The sequence below is a fragment of the Pleuronectes platessa genome, chromosome 20 (assembly GCF_947347685.1).
Source record: "Pleuronectes platessa chromosome 20, fPlePla1.1, whole genome shotgun sequence".
Lineage (NCBI taxonomy): Eukaryota > Metazoa > Chordata > Actinopteri > Pleuronectiformes > Pleuronectidae > Pleuronectes > Pleuronectes platessa.
The window spans coordinates 12,831,470-12,857,524 of NC_070645.1; the positions used below are offsets into that span (position 1 = coordinate 12,831,470).

At 41.8% G+C, this 26,055-nt stretch overlaps 3 protein-coding genes across 3 annotated transcripts; 1 reads left to right on the forward strand and 2 right to left on the reverse strand.

The window, feature by feature from the left end:
* Positions 1-2,290: 2,290 nt before the first annotated feature.
* pck2 (phosphoenolpyruvate carboxykinase 2 (mitochondrial)) lies at positions 2,291-11,989 on the reverse strand. Its single transcript, XM_053412632.1, has 11 exons — positions 11,648-11,989; positions 7,561-7,773; positions 7,249-7,433; positions 6,046-6,116; positions 5,768-5,903; positions 5,488-5,675; positions 5,209-5,371; positions 4,901-5,116; positions 4,458-4,595; positions 3,964-4,059; positions 2,291-3,737 (listed from the first exon to the last, which is right to left on the reverse strand). The coding sequence occupies exons 1-11, from the start codon at positions 11,677-11,679 to the stop codon at positions 3,271-3,273; spliced, it is 1,905 nt and encodes a 634-aa protein (XP_053268607.1). The 5' UTR covers positions 11,680-11,989; the 3' UTR covers positions 2,291-3,270.
* A 5,072-nt stretch (positions 11,990-17,061) lies between these two features.
* On the forward strand, positions 17,062-23,032 carry psme1 (proteasome activator subunit 1). Its single transcript, XM_053412282.1, has 11 exons — positions 17,062-17,264; positions 18,105-18,137; positions 18,225-18,287; positions 18,541-18,645; positions 19,159-19,216; positions 19,677-19,774; positions 19,954-20,022; positions 20,170-20,237; positions 21,718-21,772; positions 22,189-22,275; positions 22,787-23,032. Exons 1-11 carry the CDS (start codon positions 17,226-17,228, stop codon positions 22,865-22,867), a joined length of 756 nt encoding a protein of 251 aa, XP_053268257.1. The 5' UTR covers positions 17,062-17,225; the 3' UTR covers positions 22,868-23,032.
* On the reverse strand, positions 21,396-26,017 carry LOC128425593 (fat storage-inducing transmembrane protein 1). The gene is made up of 2 exons (XM_053412281.1): positions 24,343-26,017; positions 21,396-23,868 (listed from the first exon to the last, which is right to left on the reverse strand). The coding sequence occupies exons 1-2, from the start codon at positions 24,609-24,611 to the stop codon at positions 23,199-23,201; spliced, it is 939 nt and encodes a 312-aa protein (XP_053268256.1). The 5' UTR covers positions 24,612-26,017; the 3' UTR covers positions 21,396-23,198.
* Between the last annotated feature and the right edge of the window lie 38 nt (positions 26,018-26,055).

Consider the following 26,055-nt stretch of genomic DNA (forward strand, 5'->3'; position numbering starts at 1 on the left):
ATCTGCAGAGGGAAGAAAATATCTAAGCAGACAACACCAGCAGTGGTCCCCAGCAGAGGGAATAAAATAGCTAAGCCGTCAACACCAGCAGTGGCCCCCAGCAGAGGGAATAAAATAGCTAAGCCGTCAACACCAGCAGAGGTCCCCAGCAGAGGGAATAAAATAGCTAAGCAGTCAACACCAGCAGTGGTCCCCAGCAGAGGGAATAAAATAGCTAAGCAGTCAACACCAGCAGTGGTCCCCAGCAGAGGGAATAAAATAGCTAAGCCGTCAACACCAGCAGTGGTCCCCAGCAGAGGGAATAAAATAGCTAAGCAGTCAACACCAGCAGTGGTCCCCAGCAGAGGGAATAAAATAGCTAAGCCGTCAACACCAGCAGTGGTCCCCAGCAGCGGAAATAAAATAGCTAAGCAGTCAACACCAGCAGTGGCCCCCAGCAGAGGGAATAAAATAGCTAAGCCGTCAACACCAGCAGTGGTCCCCAGCAGAGGGAATAAAATAGCTAAGCAGTCAACACCAGCAGTGGTCCCCAGCAGAGGGAATAAAATAGCTAAGCCGTCAACACCAGCAGTGGTCCCCAGCAGAGGGAATAAAATAGCTAAGCAGTCAACACCAGCAGTGGTCCCCAGCAGAGGGAATGAAAGACTGAAGCTGTCAACACCAGCAGTGGTCAGCAAAGAACGTGAGAACGCAGCATCATCAGACAGGAGGGCCAGGGAGAAGATTGAAAAGATCCAGGCAGAGGACAGATATAAAATGTATCGGTGTTCTCTCGGACAAGCTCGTCACACACATCTACAGAAAGGCAAAGGCGTCATCTGCTGGAGAGAATAAGGGCCGAGGTCAAAGACATTGACTCAACTTTCATCCCTAGAAGAATAATGATTTATTGTACACCACACACGTGAACACACAAACTTAACACAAACACAAAGGGACTCGCTTTTCAGTGTGAGGACCAATCAGCTAACAGCTCTCACCTGCACTGATTGATCCTTAATCATTTTCAGGCCAGGGATTTATTCGGCCTGACCTAGCTTTTACTAAGTCTAAAGTTTTGCAATGGGTTTTCTCAGGGTGCTCCTGTTATCCCCACATTTATAAAAATGAATAAAATTGTTTTAATGGAATTATTTGTTGTCAGTATTTTTTCCACTCAGACTAAAGTTTTGCTGTTTTACAAGCTGAAAATTCACTGTTTCTCAGGTACAAGTTTCTTCCTGTAATTCGTCAGCCATCGGCACCTTCACCTGAACTTAGCTCCCAAAAGCTATGTAAGGCGGAGGAGAGTAACCTCATTATGGCTGGTGATCAAATAGCAATAGTAAGCATCTAACTTTCAGATATTTTCAGAATAAGAGTCACACTTGCTGCTGACTATCAGCGTAAATGGATACAGTGTTACTTGATTGTGTTTGTCTTAAATTTGAAGGAAATTTGATATCTCAACTTTTTCAATTTTGGAGTAAAATTTCTTCTTATATAATAAATGGCATTTGTATGGGACTGCATTAGTTCCACTCAGTGTACCTACGCATTGGTTATTAAATTAGGCATTGCTGTATTTCAAATAAACTCATTTTCAAGGTACAACTGGAATTGAAGATCTCTCACTTAAGATGGATCACAAAAATAAGGGAGCATCTAAATTCTATGATTATATTTATATACAATTTCCATAGTTGGAGGGCCTTAAAATATGTTGGGACTTTGACCATGTGATCTCTTAAGATAACTAAGTATAATACCTAGGAGTTTGATGTATGTTTTTGTTTTGTTGTGTTGTTTATTGTATTTTAATATTTTTTGTCTTAGTTGTCTGGCAAGATTTGAATATTAGTTGCCGGACTTCTGACTTTTCTGTCATGGTTGTTTAAATAAGTATATATGCAAAATTGGTATAAGAATACATTTTCAATTGGTGGAGATAAGTATTGATAAGAGGAAAAAGTATTCCTGATCCCTACTGATAATTATAAATACATGTTCCTGATCTCTCTCTTCTCTCCCCCCAATCAAACCAGTCGAGGCAGATGACAAAGTTACGCGATAGCATTACAGCTTTTTAGTGAATAGCAGGAATCACACCAAACCACCTTTTGCTTTAGGTCTGTGTCTGGAACACAAGAAGTGAGTATTTGTATGTGATGATTAATGACTTGTGGGAACTGATTGATTAATTGTATGGGTTAAGTGTTTGAGTCCACAAAACAGTCTCAGGGGTAAACAATGAGCAGCCAAATCCAATACAATCAAAGTCAACGGGAAAAAATGAATAGGAGACGTCATCTGCGTGTGTGAAAATATTTATTCATTGCACTGTAATAACAACCTCGGCATACACCTTTGACAAATATCATATCAGTTGCATTTATTGGTCCAACATTTCACATGTCACCCGGAATCAAACAATTTAATCATAAAACATTACATAAGCGTCCAGATGAGTGATACATAGTTAATCTCAGCCCAGTGGAATGGTGCTGAGCAGTTAATGAACGTTTTGACCCCTTAAGGACATTTTAAAGCATTCAAAACCTCTATGATAAACATTTTTCAACTTTTTGGTCAAATATTGGTCTGAAAAGATCTTCGTGCTTCAGCCTGTAAACATTAGCAGCCTGGAATCTATTGTTAAGTCTAAAAAGGCACAAGTTGGCCATGATGACTTTGCTCCAGTACTGCGACAGGTAGTGTGAGTGGATGCAGGGAGGGACATTAGCTTATCTGACCGTCGGGAATAGAATCCCTCATGTTGAGTCAAACCTCCCTGCCACCACTGACCTAGCACCAGTCTGTCAGTGTCGCAGTGTGACGTAGGTTTTGCATTGTAGATTAACTTCACCCCCCCCCCCCCCCCCCCCGATTTCATTCATTCTTCACTGATTTCTCCCCCGACAAGAAGAGTCACTGACTGTGTTTTTTTAAACACAGAGAAATATAGATACTGGCCTGAGGGTTGGTCTTTCTGAAGAGTACCTTCATTGTCAACCAGTGACTAAACACGTCAACCTTTACAATCCTAAGTCAAGAAAGAGGTCGAAAAAAGTCAGAATTTAGTATCTTGTCTTATCTTATCTTTAAGTCGAGCACGTCAAACAAATTCTTATTTCATGTTCATATACATTAAACCAGAGCTGCCAAGCTAATCTTTTTCACAGCTTCGTTCTCTGTGTGTATATAAACCCAGGCAGTGACTCTGATTGCACCATTATGATGTGATCCTGTGTCACCAGGGACGACCACCTTGTTTGTGGCGTCACTGTGGTTTTACTTGTGCACCCTGTCCTCCAGCGCCTTCAGCTCAGCCCCAATCTGAGCCGGCAGATCAGCACCGACCTGCTGCGTGAAGTACGATCTCAGCTCTTTGGTCTCATTCTGCCAGAAAGCCTTGGGCACATCAAACAGGGCTCCCATATCGACGCTGCTGCCCAGGCCTTCAGTGTTGATGGCGCCCTCTACCGGCAGCCAGCCGATGATGCTCTTCTTGGCCACCTCGTCCTCCCTCTCCCGACTGCAGCGCTTGAAGATCCACTCCAGCACGCGGGCATTCTCGCCAAAGCCGGGCCAGAGGAAAGAACCGCTGGGGGTCTTTCTGAACCAGTTGACGTGGAAGATCTTGGGCAGCTGGGTGGGGGCCTTGCGGTTCTGCATGCTCAGCCAGTGAGCGAGGTAGTCGCCAAAGTTGTAGCCGAAGAATGGTCGCATGGCGAAGGGGTCGTGCATAATAGATTTACCTGAAGGAAGACATGAAAGGCCTTGTAATTCTGATCAAGAAATAACTTTAGTAATTGAAAGATTTCCACTTCCTTATCATCCCAATATCTTAACTCTGTAGTGTCGCAATTGATTTCTACAATAACGTAATTACTTGAAGAAAATGAACCCTAAACCACAAGTCTTTTCTCATAGCTTTAAATCGGGAAAACACGATTAAAAAGTCAGAGGTGGTTGAGTCTGTACCTTTGTGTTCAGCAGCTGCCGTGGCCTCAGATCTCATCGCAGCTCCAACAAAGACACCGTGTTGCCAGTTGAAAGACTCGTAGACCAGAGGGACTCCTACACAAAAACATTATATCAATACACCGCTAATAATGTCTTTTAAAAACAACTCAAATTAAGCACCATTTAAAAACTTAATTACAAAACACACACACAGTAAAGGTTAAGTCACGTTAAGTAAGTGAATAGATACAAAATATAGGCAAGAAGGACTAAATGTAGTAATTTCACTGTACCGATAAAACATAATAACTATATATAATATATAAAAGATCATTGGGGCATTCACTATTTAATACCCATTGATCATCTCTTCAACCTCTACACTAATTGTCAACTTAAAGACTTAATGGGCATGTTTCTTTCCCCTGTGAAACAGAAGCACAAAGCCAAAATGTCATTGTTAAAAGTGAAAATTAAAAACTATTTAACATGTGTATAGAAGTGGCACTAACCTTCTGGCCTCCTGCCTCCGAAGATGATGGCATCGATGGGGACCCCCTCCTCGCTCTCCCACTGGGGGTCGATGATGGGACACTGAGCCGCTGGGGCGCAGAAGCGGGAGTTGGGGTGGGAGCAAAGGGTCGAGCTTCCTGTTTACAAAAAGGAAATTAAGAGATTGGGATGTGTTCTTGACAATATCTAATTACACCAACTGTACATCTGAATATCAAGGTGCAAACTCTGTCAGATGTTAAGTTAATGAGCAATGAGAAAATCTGCCATTAAAGAAAAACTGATTCCCACTCCTCCAGCTTTAAACGAACCAGATCCATTTTCTTTCGTCTGCAGATAAGTCTATTAATAATCATAAGTGGTGGAAGGATATCTCTGTCAGTAAAGCTGCACTATAAACCAGGATACTTAAACTTAATGACCTTCCTCTAACTGATAATACCTTGCTTCCAGGTTTTGCCGTGCCAGTCTGTGAGTGTGACGCCGGCGGGAGGGGGGGCCAGTCCTTCCCACCACACTCCTCCATCGCTGGTCTCACCGACGTTGGTGAACACTGTGTTTTTGGCGATGGTGGCCATGGCGTAGGGGTTGGTCTTGTCCGAGGTGCCTGGAGCCACGCCGAAGAAACCGTTCTCTGGGTTGATGGCCCTCAGTTTACCTGCAAAGATTACAGATTGTTCATCGGAGTGACATTTAGGATTTGATACATTTTTGCACATGGAGCAACAGAGCATGTCCCCTCTTTCTCACCTTGGCTGTCGAACTTCATCCACGCAATGTCGTCTCCCACACACTCAACCTTCCAGCCTGGCAAAGTTGGTTTCATCATGGCCAGGTTGGTTTTACCGCAGGCGCTGGGGAAGGCCGCCGCTACGTAGCGCTTCACTCCCTGGGGGTTGGTAATACCCAGGATCTGAGGAGAGGATGGAGCGGAGAGTAAAAACCTTTAAATTATCCTGTTTACTTGAGCATCGCCAGAATTTCACAGTAAATTTCCTTCTGTTACAATATCACATCCTTCATCCTCACCAGCATGTGCTCTGCCAGCCAGCCCTCGTCCTTGGCGATGCAGGAGGCAATGCGGAGGGCGAAGCACTTCTTTCCCAAGAGAGAGTTTCCTCCGTAGCCGCTGCCAAAGGACATAATCTGCCTGGTGTCCGGCAGGTGAGATATCAGCACCTGCTCCGGGTTACAGGGCCATGAGTTGACCAGAGGGGCTGGAACAGGAAAAGAGGAAGAGAGGGGAATTTGAAAAAATCGTATCAAGTTTAAACAAAGGTCTAGAACTTGTTTCAGGCTCTTTTTGTACCTTTGAGTGGTAAAGGTCGTCCTAGAGAGTGCTGGCAGCGGACAAACTCCTCTCCTTCTGCCAATTTGTTCAGGACTGGTGTCCCCATGCGTGTCATGATCCCCATACTGGCCACGACATACGGCGAGTCTGTCACCTTGAAGAAGCGGAAAGTGAAGAAGAATGTTTACACCCTGAGACTTTACTGTAATCGTCTATTAGAGTATATAAGATAAAGTACATCGATGAAACAAAGCATTGATTCGTATGAAGCCTGGACAGGAGCACAGTCACTGTACCTGGACGCCATATTTACTCAGAGCGGAGCCAACAGGACCCATGCTGAAGGGAATCACATACATGGTCCGACCTGCAGAGGGAAAGGAGAAGTTTATACAACAGAATACAGGTTATCTTTGCACTACAAGACACATTGTTTCAACACAGACAGGTGTTGAAATTTAGGTCATTTTGGGCTGAAGACATCTCAGCATTTTCTTTATGGAATCCAGATCCAGGATTAGTATGTCAGGTTCGAGATATCACTATCGTTTGTGCAAGTCAGAAATTAATACTATGTGTCTGCAAGATGCAAAACACACAGGGGAACCTTTTTTTATTAAGCCGGACGTTCTGCATCCCCGCTCTACATGGATTGAGTTATGTGGCGTACCCTGCTGCCCTCTAGTGGAACAGTAACAAGCGTAGTTCCCAGCAAGTATGTGAACATTATGCCCATGATGCATCTTGTTGTCTTCAGAACGTATGATTAAACACGTTCCAGCTGAGTTTCACGCAGTCCCACTGTGCAACAGTTGGTGGTGCGCAAAAGTATAAAAGAAGTGCAGCAATGCAGGTCAAGGAATAGGAAGTTTACAAATGCAAGTTTTACAATCTGCTTTTGTGGTCTTTTTTTTTTGTCATCTTCAATTCAAGAGAAAAAGATGCAGCTCCTGCATCCTGATTTTGTCGAGGAAAATAGAAAAATCGTAAATCCTCAGCGTTCACGTCACAGACCAGACAAAGCAAATCCAGTGTAACCAGTTTGTTTACTCTGTTCAGTTCAAGATGTTTGGCTGTAATATGAAAAGATTCGAGGCTCCTGAAAATAATCTGTTTTTTGTTCCGTTATATAGTTCAAGATGTATTAAACAAAACAAATAAAGAACTTAAGATTACAATTGTGTGCATGGCCTCTTTAATATGGAGGTTTATTTCTCGCATCTCAACCGGGAAACCGTTTTGACTTTAGTGTACCCCAAGTGTACTCCAGTAACCCATTACACCAGCACTGGATGGGGTAACAGGTGGAACAGAGAACGCTGCTAACCACACCCATCAGTGTGTGAACTGAAAACGGCTGCTCTGTCTGGTGTTACATTTTAGTTAAAGACATTAAAGTTAAATCATCCCATTTTATTCTCATTTATTTTTTAAATAGTCTGATCATGTTTAAATTCAAGGACCAAACTGAAAGTCAGATCCACTATCCAACGACATACCTGTCATGCAGCCGGGGAATCTTTCCTCTCTGGCTTTCTGCCAGTCCGACTCACACATCCAGCTGCCGAGCTGGCTCTTCACACCGTTAGCAGGGATGGGGATGGTGTCCCTCTGGTTCTTGGTCACAATCACAGTCTTGCTCTCCACTCGAGCAACATCTTTTGGGTCTGTTCGTGCCAACCAGCTGAGGGACAGAGGGTTAAAATGTTGGTGTGATGCAAAATCAAACTAAGCAGGATAAAATATGAATACAATAGAATGCACAAGGCCTAATATCAATGAGCCACTGACTCTGTTTACAAAGCTCCTACCAGTTGTCGTATTTGGAAAGCTTCTTGACCATCCCCTCCTTCTCCAGACCTGCGAGGATGTTGGCCGCCTCCTCCGGTGTCCCTGTTACTACATGAACACCGGTGGGCTTACACTCCTCCGCTGCCCCCTTGACAAACTCAGCCACCGCCGGGGGCAGCGAGTTAAGTGAGGACAGGGACCGAACTGTGACATTTGCCCCGACACCACCCTGTCTGTGGAAATAAAGGAAAAACAAAGTTAGTCTTTTGATTCTGGAGAACAGTGCGCTGATGAGTTAATGACAAGCACAAGAGAAACAGTCACTGTGGCTGCCTCATAACACAAACACAGGGGAGACACACCCATTATACACAAAACCATAATCATCTAATTAAATCTTAAATCGTTGAGCTAGTTCCTGTGGGTGTTATTAGTGAAACAGAGACCCTCAAACTGACTTCTCTTCATTCAGAGAGGCACGTTGGGGGGTGAGCATCTATTGTGTGTCAGCAGCATGATATACACAAAACATGCCATTGAGAGGGCCACTGCTTTGGAAGCTGATAAAACACAAGCCTGTTTTAGGGTGTGTGTGCTCTGTCTGTCCTCAACAATGTTCTGACAATGGAAAAATCAGTGTGTGTATGTGATCCTTTGTTCCTTTGTGTATCTGTCTATGGGTGCCTGGCTGACCTCAGATGACAGCTTCAGAAAAAACGAATGTGTGCATGTTTCCAGCCATCCATCCAGAATCTATACTGATTAAGTATATCTAGATCTATATATATATATATATACACAAATCTACAGGAACTGTAAATAATTTTCTTTTAGTTTCAACCATAAATCAATCGGCCAATCAAGTGCAGGCACACACCTCCTGGTTAGCTAGCACTGAGTGTGACATCATATGTGCAAAGTGCTCACTTGCACACACACACACAGATTTCTACTCATGCACGGAGGGAAGATAACGTGTAACAGTCTAATGCCAGGTTAAGGGTTCAAACTCATCTCCCTCTCTCTCACCAGGAGTTTAACCATTGATGAGGGAGCACACTGCAGTTGTGTCAAAAATGCTGACTCAGAGTACAGGGACAGACACTGGAAGCTGAGTCATTTGTTTTCTCTGATCAAATCTGATCTACTCTTATATTTTGTGATTTGGACCATAGCTGGGACATGGCTGTAGCCTGGGAAGCAGTGCTGGTAAATGGATGGATAAAAGTGTTTTGTGGCTTTTGTGATAGTCAGTGAAGGACAGACAGAGAAACTGGATGAGAGAGGATGACTTGCACTCAATGATCCGAACAGCCAGGAGTCAAACCAGAAACCTGCTGCTCAAGGCTTAAACACCAGTGTGGAATACACACCATATATTGTGTAGAAAGATTGGCGATCAAAGTGGTTTGGCTTTCTGTATGGGAGCACACAGTGTATGGTATATACACTAACCATTTGTGATCAGGTCACCCCAGAAGACTCTCCGCCATGCTGGCTGCTCTGTGAGGCTGTACTTGAACACAGTAGTACTATGAAATAATGCTGATATGCTGATGTTTAGCAGGTGTTTTACCAAGTTTTCTATCTGCATGTTAGCATCACTAACATTTTGTAGCTAGCAGTAAACACTGTGTCCAGCTGAGGCTGGATTAAAAAAGCAACATGAAGATCTGAACCATATCATCCCAGTTCGTCCGACAGTAGTTGAGATATTTAACTAAAAACAACAAATGTCAAACACATGAATATAGAGCAAAGTTCAGGGGACAGTTGTGTCTCTGCACCCATCAAACATCCTTCATTGACATTCATTGGAAGTGAACAGTAGAGTTACTGTGTCACATCTTCTTCGTCTTTGTTTGGTTTATTGGCGGATGGAAACAGACGTCAAGGGGCATTACTGCCATCTACTGCTGTACTTTTCTTTCCCTTTTCATTACTTCACATCCCGCAGGGGGGTATTAAAAGAAGCAGTCTGATTAAAATAATCTCTACGGCCCTTTAGTTCTATTCTCCTTCACACTAAATCAATTACCTATGCCCCTGATCATCCAGCCTGTCCTGCAACCAGTTACTGTATCCATTAACGTCATCCTGAGAATGATCTCCAGTGTGATTGGGATTAGGAAAAGAGACAAGCTGGACTGAATTTGAATTAAATCAACAGAAGTGAACTGTTCTCATTTTCATTTGAAAACGCATCAACTCTGCCTGGTGTCTACACTACTCTGGAGTTTTAGAGACACTTAAACTGAGAAGTTTGAAACTTGCTGCTAGCATCGTTTTAGTTTTAAAACTGGTTTGGTCTGAATGGGCAGGAACAGAAATGTTTTGAAACCATGACGTGGACACTGACAACTGCTTGCTGATTGGATCTTTAGGTAACAAAGTAGCCTTCGTTGATTCATCGGGCTCCTATCACATGACCCCCTTCCGGAAGAAAGCAACCGGCATTAGCCTATGCTACCTGTCAACTCTTATATTACAAGAGTTGATGACCATGTTTACTTTGCTAAACAGCAGTTACATTTTGGCATTTTTACAACGATACAACTGATTACATGTTTAGGAGACGAGATATTTCTCAAGCAATTCCTGTTCACACCGGCACACAAACGCACAGACTAGGCCATTGGTCATGTGATGGGTGTTTCCACATTGCATTTCCTTATAAGGAGCCAAAATATGCGTGTGATCAAAAACGTAGAAGTGTGGATGTAGCCACGTCTCAGGCAGCAGCTGACTTGGGCCAGATGCTGGAGGAAGAAGCAACAGGTTGAAGTTAGCCTTCTTCTCTCTTCTTTGAATTTTTTTGGGGAAATCCTGAAATGCCTCTGATCACCCCTGCAGTTATTCATCCCCTCCAGCCTTTTGTCAATGTCTCCCCATTCCTCACCCCATCCCCCACACATGATGAGCGCACACTTTCAAGAAAGCGTTTGCAGCACTAATACATGTATCAACCAACTTCTAATGTTTTTTAAAGGCGTCATTTTCTCTTTCGAAGAGGATACATGATCCAGAGCAGGGGGCAAGGAACGACTTGTAACACATGGGCCTGATCTGTTTTCCATTCCCATGACTGTCTCTTTGCTCCTGTTAAACGGGTTATCCTTCAACACACACCTCCCAGTGGGAAAGCCAATCCTAACACACCGCAGGCCGACACGCCTACACTCTCCCCACCATCCTCCAGCGCCCTTATGGATCCCGGTCAAAAGCCCCTTTAGGTGCAGAGTCTACACATGGAGCAGATACAAGCTGGAGTGCATGCACACGTGCTGCATGCGTTCACCTCACAGAGCCAGTACAGGGGGAGGAGGAGTTACAAAATAAAGACACATAGAAAACATGCTCAGGGGTATTCACACAAACAGGAGTGATGACTCCGGTCATTAATCTCTCAGGCAGAAGTGCACACACAATGCACAGGAACATCCTGACTGTAACTCACATGTCCCACCACGGTGTCGGTCAGTCACACACATGTGGCTTTAATGAAAAAAGCACACACACATATATATACCCAATGCTCATTTCTAAGGCTTCTTATAAAAATAGGAGGGGCAGGAGGAAGGAGTTTGAGGGGGTTCACTATTAAGATTACACACCTCTCTGCTTACGTGTCTTTTAATGCAAAGACACCCCCATGTCTTTCTGAATCAACTAAATTGTCAAAATAAAACCTTTTGAAAAAAAGTGTCTCTTTCAAAATAAAAGCATACATCTGACTGAGGACTGCAACCAAAAGTCACATCTTGTTCTTTCAGTGGGTGCATATTATTTATCTGTATATATTAATTGACTGATGGTAGAACGTGGATGACATTTTGTGTTCGGCTCACAAAACAAGTTAGAACATAGATACACATCTGAAACGTATTTGTGTGTGTAAAGTTTAAAAATAAGACATCATTAACAATGCATGTTAAATCGCATGGGGTTGATTAAGAACACAAGTACAAAGATTGAGCTGTCGCGTAAAGAAGCTCTTAGCATTAGCTGGTTTGCAGTGAGGCGCCGTTTTAAATGAAATAAAGTTCAGTTGACGAAGCTACTTCAGCTGAAGACACAATAAAAGAGAAGAAAGTCAGAGTTACTCACCTCAGGATGACTCCCAGCAGAAGAGACGACATGTTCGGTGCAAAAATAGAAACACAAAACTAGCTTAGAAAACTCGGCGAGCGTGAAAAAGGCTCATGTGAGAGATGTGGAGAGCAGCCGAGTGTGTGTTAGTGTGTGTGTGTGTGTGTTTGTGTGTTCAGACGGGACCTTGTACTTTGTCCACAGTCAAACACCTGGATGAGCACACAGTCCTCCGCAGATGTTTACTGCTCCCCGGCTCTAGCACAACATGTCCACTCCGGTCCTCTGCTCCTGCACCGCCGACGATGCTCGCTCATGTCGCCGTGGAACCTGCGGGCTGATGCAAGTTCTACCGGGAGGAGGAGGAGACCCAACCCGGAAACACGAGCACGACGGAAACCGGCTGCTGCTGCACACATGAACACACACATGTTTGTACTTATTTTTCTGGGTGAGGACACAGATTGAAATAAAACATGTCCTTAGCCCCTTACCCTAAACATAACCATTCAAACTAAATGTCTAACCCTAACCTAAACCTAATTCTAATCCTAAAACCAAGTATAAACCCCCATTGAAATAGTGAGGACCAGTCAAAAGGTCCTCACTCTGTAGGGTCTATGCTTAAAATTGTCCTCATAAAGAAATAATTACAGGAATACACACAAGCAGAAGAGAACTTCACGTACTTTGACTTGTTCATTCATTCGTTGTTTTTAAGAAAATTATTAAATTCACTTCTCCTCACTGTCCTGTAGCTTTCTTATTCACCATCACTATGTGTTTTTATGTTATTCATATATTTCTCACATGTTTTATTCACATTCATTATTTTATTTTGTGAAACTTCCTGTAGATGGAGGTCAACACTGTATTGTGTGTGGCGGACAGGTGTCTTCGACCTACTCCTCTGGTCAAAGATGGTTCCTCGACTTTGATGTAGATGACTTCCTTCACTCCTCTTTCAAAACCCTCACTTCTGGATAGTGGGAAGAGGTCAAGACGTGGCGTCCATTTTTATAAATAGTGTATATGTATACATTTTAAGATCTTGACAGTGGGAAGTGATGCAGCCTAACTCAAGCTTTATGCTAATTTATTAAAAAATAATAATTAAATTTTATGTTTCAGAGAATATGAGATGGCCCCTGAGGACATCCCGAAGATTACATAATTTATTCATTTATTAGTTCTATAATTTGTGTGCTGAAACTATATGGCTCCATGCATTATACTTACTTATACTAAATGTTTATTTGTGTAATGTATCATTTCACCCTCTTTCTTCCTTCTCCTCTTTTCGTGTATCTGACTGATCTTTTCAATAAAGTTACCAAAATAAAACCAGGAAAATAAACAGGAGAATAAAAGGTTTTTCTAGTGGCAGAGTGCAGAATAAATGTATTTTTAATGGGTTACATTATTATATCTGTCTTGACTTTGAAGTTCAACAGCACTAAAGTTTCAAAATATTTCCCATTTGTTGTATTTCCACAAAAAGTGTGTGTGTTCACTGAATAGATTACTTTGATCAAAAAGCCATGTAATGGTACAATCTGACCTGCGTTACAGGGAAGATGTAACAGTTGTTTTCATGTCTATTGACTTGATTATTTTCTTGATTAATTCATTCATGATTAAATGACTATAGTGAGAAATGCCACAGTTTTCCCTCTTCACTTTGTCTGCATACTATAATGGCAAAAGGAAATGTTGAAGAATGAAAACTTGAAAACTAGCTGCTAAATATTATCTTTCTCAGAAAGTTGCAGTGTTTGATTACCAGAGCTCAGATTTACAGCGGTTCCCTCTTGGGTAAGAGCTCGGTTCAGGATCCTGGAGGCTGCAGTGTTTCTCTCCAATGATTTATAGTTAATTATTTAATGTAGTTATTTATTTATAAGCCTTTAACTGATTGACCTGTTGCATAAGTGGAATAGTTTGATTTTCAGCCAACAGGAGGTTTAACATTTTCTTCTAGCTGCACAGGGCAAACAAGTGTGTCTGTACATGGTTTTAAATGGTGGATTTCCTGTTAATGTTTCTCTCTGGGAAATTAGGGAGGTTCACACACACACACACACACACACACACACACACACACACACACACTGCAGTGACAGCGAGGGGAAGTAGAGGCATGTGAGTTGGACAGAGGAATATGCTGTAGATAGGAGATAAGGAGAAATGCCACAGTCCAACATGTCTGGTTAAACTTCAGCCCATGGTCTCTGATGATAGGCCCTGCACACTCAGCAGTCCACCAAGCAGACTCTGTGCACGTACACACACACATGCAGGTGACGTTCAAACAGTCAAGAATGCAGCAAAGAGGGAAGGGAAGGAGACATCTTTAATCATTTAACTGTGTCCTGTCATCTCAGTTTCAGCGAACACAGCTGTGGTTAGTGGCTTTTACAGGAATCTTATTTGTCTGGTAAATGCCACAATTGCCCATACTACTTATTGTTAATTCCCTATAATGTATTGTATACATATCAGAGAAAGAAAATACTGGGTTATTCTATCCTTCCAAAGGCAGGGTTGAGGCTGTCGGACCGTTTTTCTGGGTTACCTACAGGGAGTTGGGTGTTTTTGTGTGACCCAGGTGCTGGTTCAGCATCTTGTGACGTATGACACATTATAGAGATAACGGCTCCAAATCCAAATATCTACCATTCACTGTGTCAGTTCATCCAACATGTTTAAAAGTGCCTTGTTTATTGTCGATGTGGTTTGCACGACTAATCCCTGGTTGTCATTTAGAGGGACCAGTACATCTAAGTAGTTCTGTTGAATCAGTGGAGTCTAAAATAGGCGGCTGTGGCTCAGGAGGTGGAGCGGGTCGTCCATTACCAGACGGTCTGTGGTTCGATCCTTCGCATCCTTCAGTCTGTTTGCCATAGTGTCCTTGGGCAAGTCACTGAACCCCCAGATTGGCCCTGACAGCTTCCCTGTGTGAATGTGACTTGAGCAAAGATGTTATTATAACAAAACATTAAAAAATATATATTAATTAGGTAGAATGATCCTAACATCCGATGGAACATTGATGGGAGTATCAGACACTTAGAAATACAATGCTACATTTGTTGTCACATGATAAATCTAACGCTGCAGGCAAATTCCCAACCAAGGACAACGAGCAAAGCTTCTTTACTGAAGATGAAGCAACTCTTTTCTCTCAGACTGTGCAGAATCGAAAATTAAGAGTCAAAGTGTGAATATTGTATAGTCAGAGCCAAACACGTCTAGTCTGAACATCACAAGGAAATGACAAGTTATGAAACTAAATATTGTTTTGGTGTAAATATGTATTTCAATGATAAAAAACGGTGGTATAGACGCATAAAGACTGTAACGTCTAGACAAGTTTACAAGAGAGAGTTATTTGTTTACGTTTGAGCATCAAATATCAATATACTGTTGATTTATTCAGTTAATATGGTTAGTGTGCAACAGTGGGAGGGTTGTGATGAAATCCTGTTAAAACCCAAACAACAAGATAATTTACTGACGTGCTCACGAATCCTAAACTTGTTGTTGTCCTCTCTCCGCCCCAGTTGGCCTCACACACCTGACCTTTGTCCTCCATGTTTCTCAACGCCCCTGAACTGAATAACAGGGCAGAGTTTTTTAATCGCTCACGCAATCAAATCACAGAATCAATAACTAATGGCGCTCGCATTGTAAATGAGCGCGGCCTCTGCCCTTTGGGTCCAACCTGGTATCGACCCAGGTGTCGTATTATCGTGGTGGTAAAAAGCTGCAGATGTTCAGACTGCTCTGCTGCAGATTACACAAAGTGTTCACAATGTTGTGATATGGATTAGTTGAGGATTTTTCGGCCTCACCTGCACAATTTCAGACTGAACATATTTTTTTAATTTCACAATCATTTTTAGGAATACATGAAATAGAATTTTTTTGTTGTTTTCCGTCTTAATTTACTCTGACCTAGTAACATATACTGATGCTTACACCTTTGAAGAAACCTCACAAGTGTAGCCTTGCAGAGACCAAGCATATTCATATAGACCCTGTAGTTGCAAAAATAAACTCTATTAATTTGGGGCATGAGAAGGTCAGATTTTAAAAGGTTAAAAAGAAAAGGAACTAGAATTTACACAGAATGTTTTAAGGATAATCAGGCCGAAATATTGAGTAAATATCAGCCCAGTGATTAAATGTATATCTGATGGGATTGAACAGTTAATGTTGGTATAATGATTATGTGTAACAGTGAGATGATCAGTGCTGTGTTGACATTGGGAGCATCTGACGTCCTTCTTGTCCTGTCACGATCTTGTATTTATTCAAGGCTTCAACCCGACTGTGTCAGACCGGCTCTGTCCACACGGCTCCTGATTAAAGGCCTTGTGTGACATCAGATGTGCGACGGCAGGTCCTTGAAAAGCTGGAGCATAAGAGCAGACGCACTTTGGCCTCCAGCTTTGATCAATAGTCACCTAAAGCAGAGGTTGTGTGATCGTCCCGTGAGACAAAGCTCGCAAAAAGGCATCTGGAGTGACCGTGGTTTACCTGGCGCCAGTGTCATCACAATTATGTTATTTGATCCCATGACAACTGAGCAGGCCTATTGTTGCTGTTCGATATAACATCAGTCTGCCCCAAATACATAATAAGATTTGTCCTAAAGCCTTTATCAGTGTCTGACCCTGAGAAAATTGTAAAAACAATTATTCCCCGAGATAGATGAACTACTTAGTCTGTTTTTAACTCAACAATACCCATTCAGACTGTTTTTCCATGAGATTTATTTTTATTCTGCACCTTTTAATCTACATCTACATCTTCTCTCAAAACACAGTTTTAACAAGTTTACTCAGCTGCTGTCAATCATTATCTAGTTCCTGTAATTTGCCACAGGACAGTTTGCTATATTTCATACATAGCAGCAGCCCCATCTAGTGGACAATCTTAGAAACTACAGAAGAATCTACAATATTTATATTTGATCATTACATGTGAGAATTAATTGATATGCAAATGGTTGTAAGCTGTTGATTATGATCTTTGGAATATAGTTACATAATTTTAGGATAAGGCTATCAATAACATATGTTTTTTCTACATTCACAAACAAAAAGGTGTGCTTGTACTGCATACATACAAAGAAACTACTACTACTAGTACTACTACTATTAATACTAATACTAATACTACTACTAATTATAATAATAATAATTATACAAATAACAAGATGCAGTTAATATGATGCACATATGTACAACATTTCAAACATGTTCAGCATATTTATACATGTACACGTTAAAAACAGATGAAGCAGACTGTTGACATTTGAAGTTCATCCATCAGTATTTATCATCAGTGGCTCTGGTTATAGGAATGGAAAATAAAAAACTACAAGTCCCACAATGCAACAGGAGTCGCCTCTTTCCAAACGGGAAAGTACGGAACTGTCTGAATATGCGCTTTTACTTTCATTTTCGCTTTTATTGCGCAGCAGCTTCTTCGTATCAAGACGAGTAAAGACGTTAATATTGTTAACTTCAGATCGGATTTAACGCTTCAAAACTTTATTTAAACTTGAGTGTTCACTTGGAGACACAACATGGCTGCTAAGGATATTCCACAGGCGTCAAAGAAACAGGTGAGAAGAGTTGAACCTGAGTCACACCGATTCCTTTAAATCCATGTGTCCTTGTGACTCCGTAGCTGGTGATCAGGTTAGAGATCAGCTCTCTGATCCTGTGTCACACTCGTTTCTAACCGGAGCTCAACCCTTATAACTGATCTGATATGTGTCACATTACATAACACCTCCATTGTTTTATCAACAGGCCGAAGAGTTGGTTACAAAATCGAATGTTTCTGCTTTTTTTTGTGTGTAAGGGTATTTATTACTATCAGACACAGAATTGGACATATATTAGTATAACAGAGGGAAGACTAGATCTCGTATTCACAGTGTGAATGACGGAATCGTTTTTATTACAAATCAAAGATGCACCACGTTTAAAAACACTTTCTCAGGGGATGTTCAGGACAAAATGGAAGCAGATGAGATGAGACGGCAGATTCAGCTTTTATGGCCTGATGTCTTTTATTATCTGTATCTTCCTTGTTTTTGACTCCGTGAATTTCACCTTTTTTGTTGTAAAGCACTTTGTTACTTGTATTGAAAAGTGCTCTATGCAAATAAAGTTATTATTATTGTAAACATCAAATTCTATTTTACAAAAATGTTCCTACCCAAAACTACACTTCCATTGACCTAATTCAGTCATTGTTATAAATTTTCATATATTTATTAATATGCTGAATTCTAAGCCCCTAAGTTTGTCAACACAGTTTCACTGTTTTAAAAATAAAACATTTAAATGGACAATGACACAGAGGAGTCCAAAAATAAAAAAATGTCATTCCTCAAGATGACAAGGGGATGTTTTATATCTAGATTAAAAGTCTCAACCTATCTCTTGATTTGCAGGTGGATGGTTTCTGCCAGAAACTCACCAAAGAGGTAAATAAAATACAACTATTTCATTAAATCAATCCTTTCACCTTCAACTGTGTTACATAAAAGTTATATATTGTGTTTTTCCTGCAGGCCGAGCAGCTGGTTACAGTTTTTTTCCCTCAGAAGATTGAAGAGCTGCAGACGCTGCTGAAGGTATCCGTGTGTTGAAAGAGGTCTTTGGGGATGAGGGGGCTAGGGTTAAAATCAGTGGAAGTTTTCAGGTGTTGTAGGCGACCTGTACCCACAAATTGTGACCAAAAGAGGGCGGAAGAATTCGATTAATAAGGAAACAGGAAACCTGCAGTGTGACTGTGTCCGCGTTAACATACATTGAGAAAGCCCCTGTTGTGATAAGTCTGTTGTAGCTCTATTCAAAGACATTTATCTCTTGTGTTTTTGCTGCCAGTCGCCTCCCTGCTGTGCCGACCTGGAGTCCTTAAAGGCTCCGCTGGACATCCCGATGCCTGACCCTGTGAAAGAGGAGGCCAGACGCAAGAAGCAGAAGGAGGCGGTAGGTCCCACACGGTGTAATGTTGAGGCTCTGCTGTCTGAATCAACTATGTAATAATAGATTAAAGTATAAGGGCCCTTAGAGAGAGGATAACTTCCTCCGAGGCCACTCTATCACCAAATTGAACTATGTAGATAGAAATTGTTCACATCAGACACAGGCTAATATCATAGTATTTGTTAATGTAAAGTAACTGAATGAAATATTTATTAACATTCACAAAATCCAAATCATAATCATTATCACAGATAAAATATCCGATTGTATAAATGTTTGTCCTAATGATTTTCGCAGTCCTGGTTTTTACAATTTGAAAATTAGTTGGAAGAACATTATTGCTCATGAAGCAGCAGCTTTCAGACGTTGTGTGCTCAGAGCAGGAGCTTCTCAGTCTGGGATACTTTTGTTGTTCAAAACTAAAGTTAGCCAGCCACCAACATTGTGTATGAGCTCTGTGAGAGATCAGGAGACAGCAGGAGCGATGACCTGATGCTGTTTGTTCTTTTATCACAGGCGAAGGCGAGGGCGAAGGAGGGCAAGAAAGATAAGGACAGCGATGACGAAGATTCAGGTAAATGGGGAGAGAGAGCTGATAAAGAAAAACTGCTAGTTGAGTATTTATAAATAAAATAGGATATGTATAAGATTAGTATAATATTTAAAAGTCACCTGTCATTGTCACATGGTTAAAAGGCTCTGTGTGATAACCGTTTTTCCGTTATTGTTATCAGATTATTCTGAGGAGTTGCTACTATTTTTCAAGTCTGAAGAAAAATTGCCGGAAGATGTGTAATGTTATTTTATAAATCTATGATGCACAATGCAAACTGTACCGATAATAAAATGACCTAATAACTGTGGTCATTTCATAAAATGACTTTTTTTCAGTTTAACATCTCAGAGATTCACTTGGACATTTCCTAGACATCCCTGCAGGGGGCCCGTGGGAAAAGTTTTGGAAACAGTTCAGTGCATGTCTGAAAGCAGGTAATGTGAATGATGTTATGGGATGTTTTTTTTTTTTCCTTCAGGGCCTCCCTGTGGTCCCATCTGCATCAATGGGACAGTGCAGAGTCTCCTGCAGGAGGTGAAGCCTCAGATCCACACACTGAAGGAGAAGCTCAACCTGGTCAGTCTCTGGATTAGTCTTCTGGATCATTTTCAACAAAGAGAATCATAGTTGGCTTTAAAAAAGGAAGGACTGTGTATGATTTCAGGCATTAGGAGCTCAGACCCCATGTTGCAGTGGTATAAAGAGATTAAAATGGACAGACAGGTTAATAGATTCATGTTTTTTATCTCTGGAAGGTGTCAATGTGGATGCAAATCCAAATCCCTAAAATTGAAGATGGGAACAACTTTGGAGTGGCGGTGCAGGTCAGTAATTGCTGATCATTATAGTGACGCAGTAGAGCGACGTCACGTCTTGTGTGTTTGTGCATTTTCATAATTGACGTTGATCTCTTTAGAGAGAAGAAGCCTCTTTGGCTTATGTAATAACGGTGTGGCTTTTTAATCCAACAGGAGAAAGTGTTCGAGCTGCTCACCAGCACCCGCACCAAGATCGAGGGATTCCAAACTCAGATTTCAAAGTAAGAGCGCCCCTGCCACATTAAAACAGCGATTTTATAGCAGCATTTTCCTCATCCACACACTGGTGTCGTCTGTGTTTCTGAGCTGAACGGAGCTCTTTTGAGATGTGATGCTAGGGAGTTTGCTGAGATCATCCAGACACAATTTACTTAATAGAGTCATAACTTAGTGCCTTCGTGTCCCTGTTGTCATGTCCCAACAGGTCTGAGCTGTTAGTCAATCCTGAACAAAGGCCCACGCAATGCTAAGAGGCGTTGCTTGTAATAATACTACTAACTATAATTACTGAAGGTGCAGTGTGTATAGTTCATACCTCTGCTAAGGTCCAACAGTCTCCTCATGAAACTACATTTAAATTCACTAAATCTGGATTTTTATTCTGCATAAAATTGCACCCACTCATAAATATCAGTACCTTAATCATGATGGATTTTTCCAGCAAAGTCCACGAGTTATTTTCTGAGAAATCAGGGAAAATCTTACCACAATTGCACATGTTGTTCTGTGGGTCATGCCTATAGGTCATGCCCCACCACTTCACAAGATTTTAAGGAAATTGGTTTGGTTGTTTTTGCGTAACCCTGCAAACTGTCAAACAAACAAATGCAAACAAAACCTGAACCTGCCAGGTAATAACTGAACCTATGGGGACATACAGTGCTTTTTTCTAATTTACCACTTTTTCATTTGTGAAATGGGTTTGTGCTTTGAACTAACTAGTGATAATAATGTTCTTTGAAGTGATACAGATCTTTTGGCGCCATTTCTTTCAGAGAGCCATTGATTCTTTTTTGAGATTTTAGATCTGATTCAAAGTTCCCACCAATTTTTTTATGCATGTGTGGATTTGATTCCCTATCACTGTAGTGAATGAGGGCGGAGAAGTCCCCTCTCAATCTCGTGTAGGGCTGCAAGAGTTGGGCCCAATTATAGAAGGAAAAGCTCAATTAGCTTAAGACTCAGTTATCTGTATTCTTACCAAAGAACTGGTCAGAGAATTGGATCATTCACAGGTCAGTCTCAGAAATGTGTGCGATCACAATTATTTAATCAATTTTCACAACTGACTTTTAAAAGCCAAACCAATTTGAGTTTTATGTTTACCACCTAATCAGAGTGTCGTGCTATGCAGAGAGAAAAAAGAGGTGCTGCAAAGGTTAACTGTGACAGAGTGCACACTTTATTCAGCCAGCATGAACCAAAGGAGGAGGTGCAAAAACCCAATTCATTAAGATTCATGGGAAAAAAAGAGCAGGCCGTGCATCTAAAAAAATAATCCAGAAGAATCTTCTGAATCTTCTTGAGCTGTGAATATTTTAGCCCATATCTCGCTCTAAACAGAAGTTTAATGGAGGTTTCAGAGACATCATGTCGGAATCAGACATTTTTTAAACATTTAGTGAGGACCTCGGAGGGATTTTAAAGTGTGTTAAATGGTGTCTGTTCAAAAATAAACTTCTCTTTCCCTGTTTTTCTTAGATATTACAGTGAGAGAGGTGATGCTGTGACCAAAGCCTCCAAACTACCCCACGTGGTCAGTACCCAATGTTTTCTAGATCTTTATTTTCATACGTGTCCGTGTGTTTCTGTGTGATACCGCTCACACAGCCAGTGATAGAATGAATTCAGAAAAAATAATATACAAGTAAGTAATTGAGTATGAGAGCCACTTCGATACTCTTTTTTTTTTTTATACTACGAGAACTGTGCTTATAATCTTACAATAACGAAGTTGTAGTATTTTAAGGAAAGAATTAAAAATATTACAAGAAAAAGTGGTCATACTACAAGAAAAATCGAAACATGACGAGAAAAAAGGCTTCAGTTAAGTAGTAGTAAGTAATATTCTGACTTTTAATTATGACTTAAGTTTCTCGTGAAAAGTTTGGTTTTCATTTGAGTAATATCGTGACCCTAACCCATCATTTATTTTATGTTTGTGTGGCGCAGGGAGACTACAGACAGCTGGTTCACGAGCTGGACCTGTATCAGTACTCCGAGCTCCGCCTCGTGCTCCAGGACATCTGCAACACATATGTAAGACACAGATTCTTTGATCTTCCCTCTCAGGCCTCTGACATCTTTAACTTGATAAAAACCTTATTATAGAAAAACCCAATTGGTATTGCGTCGATTGATAATGTTTGAAAACTTATTTATTGAACCCAGTATCTCATCTGTGGTAATCAAACACTGAATTGTGAATATAACTCCCCTCACATCTGTTAAATATTCAAGCCGTGTCTCCGCAGCAGGGACGGAGGCTAAATGGAATCACTTCCTTCTTAATAGGACGCTAATTAAACTAATTGCTGTGCTTGTGTTGAAGTGATTCGTGCTCCCTCTCTTGTCCATTAATCTTTACTTCCTCTGGATGTTGTCCTGCGGCGTTTGATGGCAGTTTATGAATGCGGCCGTGCAGGTGCCGATGAAAGGACGCGATTATTCAGAAAGCGTTCTATGTGTCTCTGTCTTATTCACGCTCCATCTCACATCCGTGCTGTTCCCTGTGTCTGTCTGACTCTCGCCCTCGTTTCTCTCTCTACAGGCCGTGCTGTACGACGTCATCACCAAGAACTACGACAAGATCAAGAAGCCCCGAGGGGACGGGAAGGCTCTCATCTACTGAGACGGGCATCAGCAAGCTCACGGGCTCTCAGACAAGATGCAGCTCGTCTCGTGTGACGCTGCCATCAAGCAACAAAAAAAAACGCTCCGACAAAAAACGTCTTGTGTCATCTCATATCATGCATTTTGTTCAGATTACAAAATAAAGCAACATGATTCCAATAAATCTGTCTGAACTTACTTACTTATCTAATGTGACAAACAGTGAAATTAACCTGCATATTCACGCGATGCCAGACTCGTGGTGTCGTTTACACACAGTGCTGAATACCTAGACTGCTTCATAAGACCTAATGGGAAATCCTCTCACACTCTCATCCCCTAAATATATTCTACTCGTCTTGTTTTCCGGTTTCCGTGGTTGTTAATGGTCCGTCTCCTGGCAAACCAGGGAAGCACCAGCTCGGCCCGAGTGTGTACCATCCCTGATAGAGTCCTTTCCACCCCAGGTAGCCCAGGGCTCCCCCCAGCTGCTGCGAGGGGAACTTTGGGAAGTATGCGAGCACACACAGCAGCAGGAACATCCACACGGCGAGCAGAGCGACACACAGGAGGAAGACGAATCTCAACGGGGCCCCGGGGGGACCACTCCTCCTCGCTCGGACCATGTGAGGGCCAAAGACGGACAGTTCCTCCACCAGCAGCAGGCAGCACAAGCAGAGGATGAGGACGTCCTGGGAAACCTCGTAGCCCCTCCACACCATGTTGTCCCTCAGGCAGGAGGCCTTGCTCCGGCCCTCATGCAGCAGCAGCAGGGGCGGTGGAAGTCCCAGGGAGGCAGAACTCTGGGTTTCCTGGGCAATCGGCTCGTAGCAGGTCCCTGTCGCGTCCTCCAGCAGGGTCAGAAGGCGGCGACACCCCCACCAGAGCAAGCCCACCACCCCGAGCCGAGAGAGGTGGCGGAGGGAGAGAGAGAGGGAGTGACGGGCAGAGAGGGAGAGGAGGAGGATGAAGGAGCCGCTGAAGATCCAGGTCCAACCCCAAGTGGACTTCAGAAACTTCCTGTAAAGGAGAAACGTCATCAATGTTATCAGAATAATTCACAGTCACATTTGTTCATGCTTTATCAATTTTTCAATTTGGATTGACAGGATGCATATTTAATAATGTGTCATGTTCAGGTAGCTGCAGTGCAGCAGGCGTCAAATTATTGATATTATTACTACAATTATTATTATAGGTCCCACATTATTAAACCAAGTGAGTTTAACTCAACAACTGTGAGTGTTGAGTAATGAGTGAAGAACTAGCTCACATCAGCGATCCGTTGCCAAACCACATGGTAATATAACAACTTCTAACATTCATGAGAAAACAAAGTAACAAAATTAATTTAAAAAAAACTTAAGTAAAAGGTTAAAAAGTTCAGGGTGACTTCAAATTCCAGGAAAGGTACACTTTAAAAATATGAGAGATTTAAGAGAGGATCCTTTCGGTTTAAGATAAATGACGCTGTCTATTTAAAGGGATTCTTACCTGTAAAGGTAATGGTGGCTGTTTGTGAAGATGCTGAACTTGGACACCCACAGATTCAGCAGAGGCCCGAACAGAACCAGACCAGACAGCATCAGGTGGAAGTGTCTCCTGAACACTTGACTTCCAAAAATCGTAGCCAGGACGTTTGTGACAGACTCCAGAGCAGCGTTTAGAACTCGGAGAATAAACCTTCCCGGCAGCATCAGCTCCTCGGCCATCCTGCCTAACTTCTCCAGGCTGATGTCCGAGTTTTTAGTCTTTACGTCCATCTTCTTCTCGTTCTTTTAGACACTTTTCTTTTCTCTTTGTGTCCAAATCGCAGCTCCAGGCCGGAGTGTGCCTCGCTGTCTGTCTGAGTGAAAGGCACAGCAGTCCTTCTGTGGGCCCTTTCTGCTTCAACAGTGTCAGGCGTGCAGGAGAGCAAATGTTTTATAAAAATACAACCCCTCTGCCCCTTTACCCTCTAATGCCCCCTCCCCCCCGTCCAGCACAGACTTAAAGTGGAAACATGGCACGCCGCTGACCCCATTCTCCTCCACAACAATCCGACACCAGCCTCACATGTGGCCCTCCTTTTTTGGCTCGTCTTTATTCCCCCTCTCCCACATTCTTACACTCATCTGCTGGAGCCACACATTTAATACTCAACACTTAATTTAATTTGTTAACTGCTTCCACATTTGGTGCCGCACATGGTTGCATCCAGCACTTTTTATTTCTAGGCCCGGTTCTGAGTCATCCACAACCTCTTTAGCTAAATGGAGTAAATTGGTCTCTGCATTCATGGGATTCATGCTGAGTAAAACCCACTGGTGGGGACATGAAGCCGCACTACTAATACAGACGACCACAATCCATTTACAGATATATGAATAATATATGAATTATTTAGTAAAAAGAGCTTGGAGAGTTGTTTCGTAATCCAACTTAATAATAAACAAACAGAAACAAAAACATAACCTCATCTGCAAAGTAAAAGAAAAGTAAGAAATAGCCTGTATGGGTGAAGCCGGTTTACATTTGTCAAAATGAAAAAAAAAAAAATTATTTCCAATTTCCTACCATGGAAAGATTAAATAAAAAAATCTGAGTTTTCATTTATATTTTTGATTTCGGTTTAAACAGCCCACTCAACGTCTTACGTCTGATTGGCTGAAGGCCCACCCCCCAAAAAATGGCTCCAAAATCGTGATCTTATGTTCTGACAAATGTAAAATTAAATTGTAGTGTGGGAGTAGCTTTCACATCATTTCTTCTCATTTCTTTTATGTAACTGCTAAATCCCAAGAGGCATAACAGTGTTATACTTTGATAGCAAAATGGCATTATGATGATTTTCAAGACATGGATCCACAACTACTTTTCTTACCAAATAATCAAATAAACTACTTTTCATCAAAACAGTAGCTGAGACTCAATTATTACCACAACTGTGTCGTTGAGGTTTTATAAGAAACACATTGGACTCAAGTGGGAACAATAAGTCTAACTGAAAGCAGACATGTCATAAAAAGAACCTCAGTCTAATTTTAGAGCACTTACTGCACTGGTCGTTACGACGACATAAAGGCGACTTCGCTCTGGTTCCTGCAGCAGCTGAGAGTCAGCTGTCTGCTATGTGCTGCGGGTTAACACATAATTGTCAGAGGCATTCGAACCAAGTTAAATGGACAAATTAGTTTAGGAAAATAGTAAAATGAAATATAAAAGTCT

Bases quoted from the DNA above. Each gene is read 5' to 3' on its own strand.
- pck2 (XM_053412632.1), bottom strand. From the start codon at position 11,679: ATGTCGTCTCTTCTGCTGGGAGTCATCCTGAG. The intron at 5,904-6,045 runs GTACAGTGACTG...CGCTTCTTCAAG, and splicing joins TGAGTAAATATGGCGTCCAG to GTGACAGACTCGCCGTATGT. The intron at 3,738-3,963 runs GTACAGACTCAA...GTCTTCCTTCAG, and splicing joins GGCAGCTGCTGAACACAAAG to GTAAATCTATTATGCACGAC.
- psme1 (XM_053412282.1), top strand. From the start codon at position 17,226: ATGGCTGCTAAGGATATTCCACAGGCGTCAAAGAAACAG. The intron at 20,023-20,169 runs GTCAGTAATTGC...TTAATCCAACAG, and splicing joins ACTTTGGAGTGGCGGTGCAG to GAGAAAGTGTTCGAGCTGCT. The intron at 22,276-22,786 runs GTAAGACACAGA...CTCTCTCTACAG, and splicing joins AGGACATCTGCAACACATAT to GCCGTGCTGTACGACGTCAT.
- LOC128425593 (XM_053412281.1), bottom strand. From the start codon at position 24,611: ATGGACGTAAAGACTAAAAACTCGGACATCAGCCTGGAGAAGTTAGGC. The intron at 23,869-24,342 runs GTAAGAATCCCT...TCTCCTTTACAG, and splicing joins AGCCACCATTACCTTTACAG to GAAGTTTCTGAAGTCCACTT.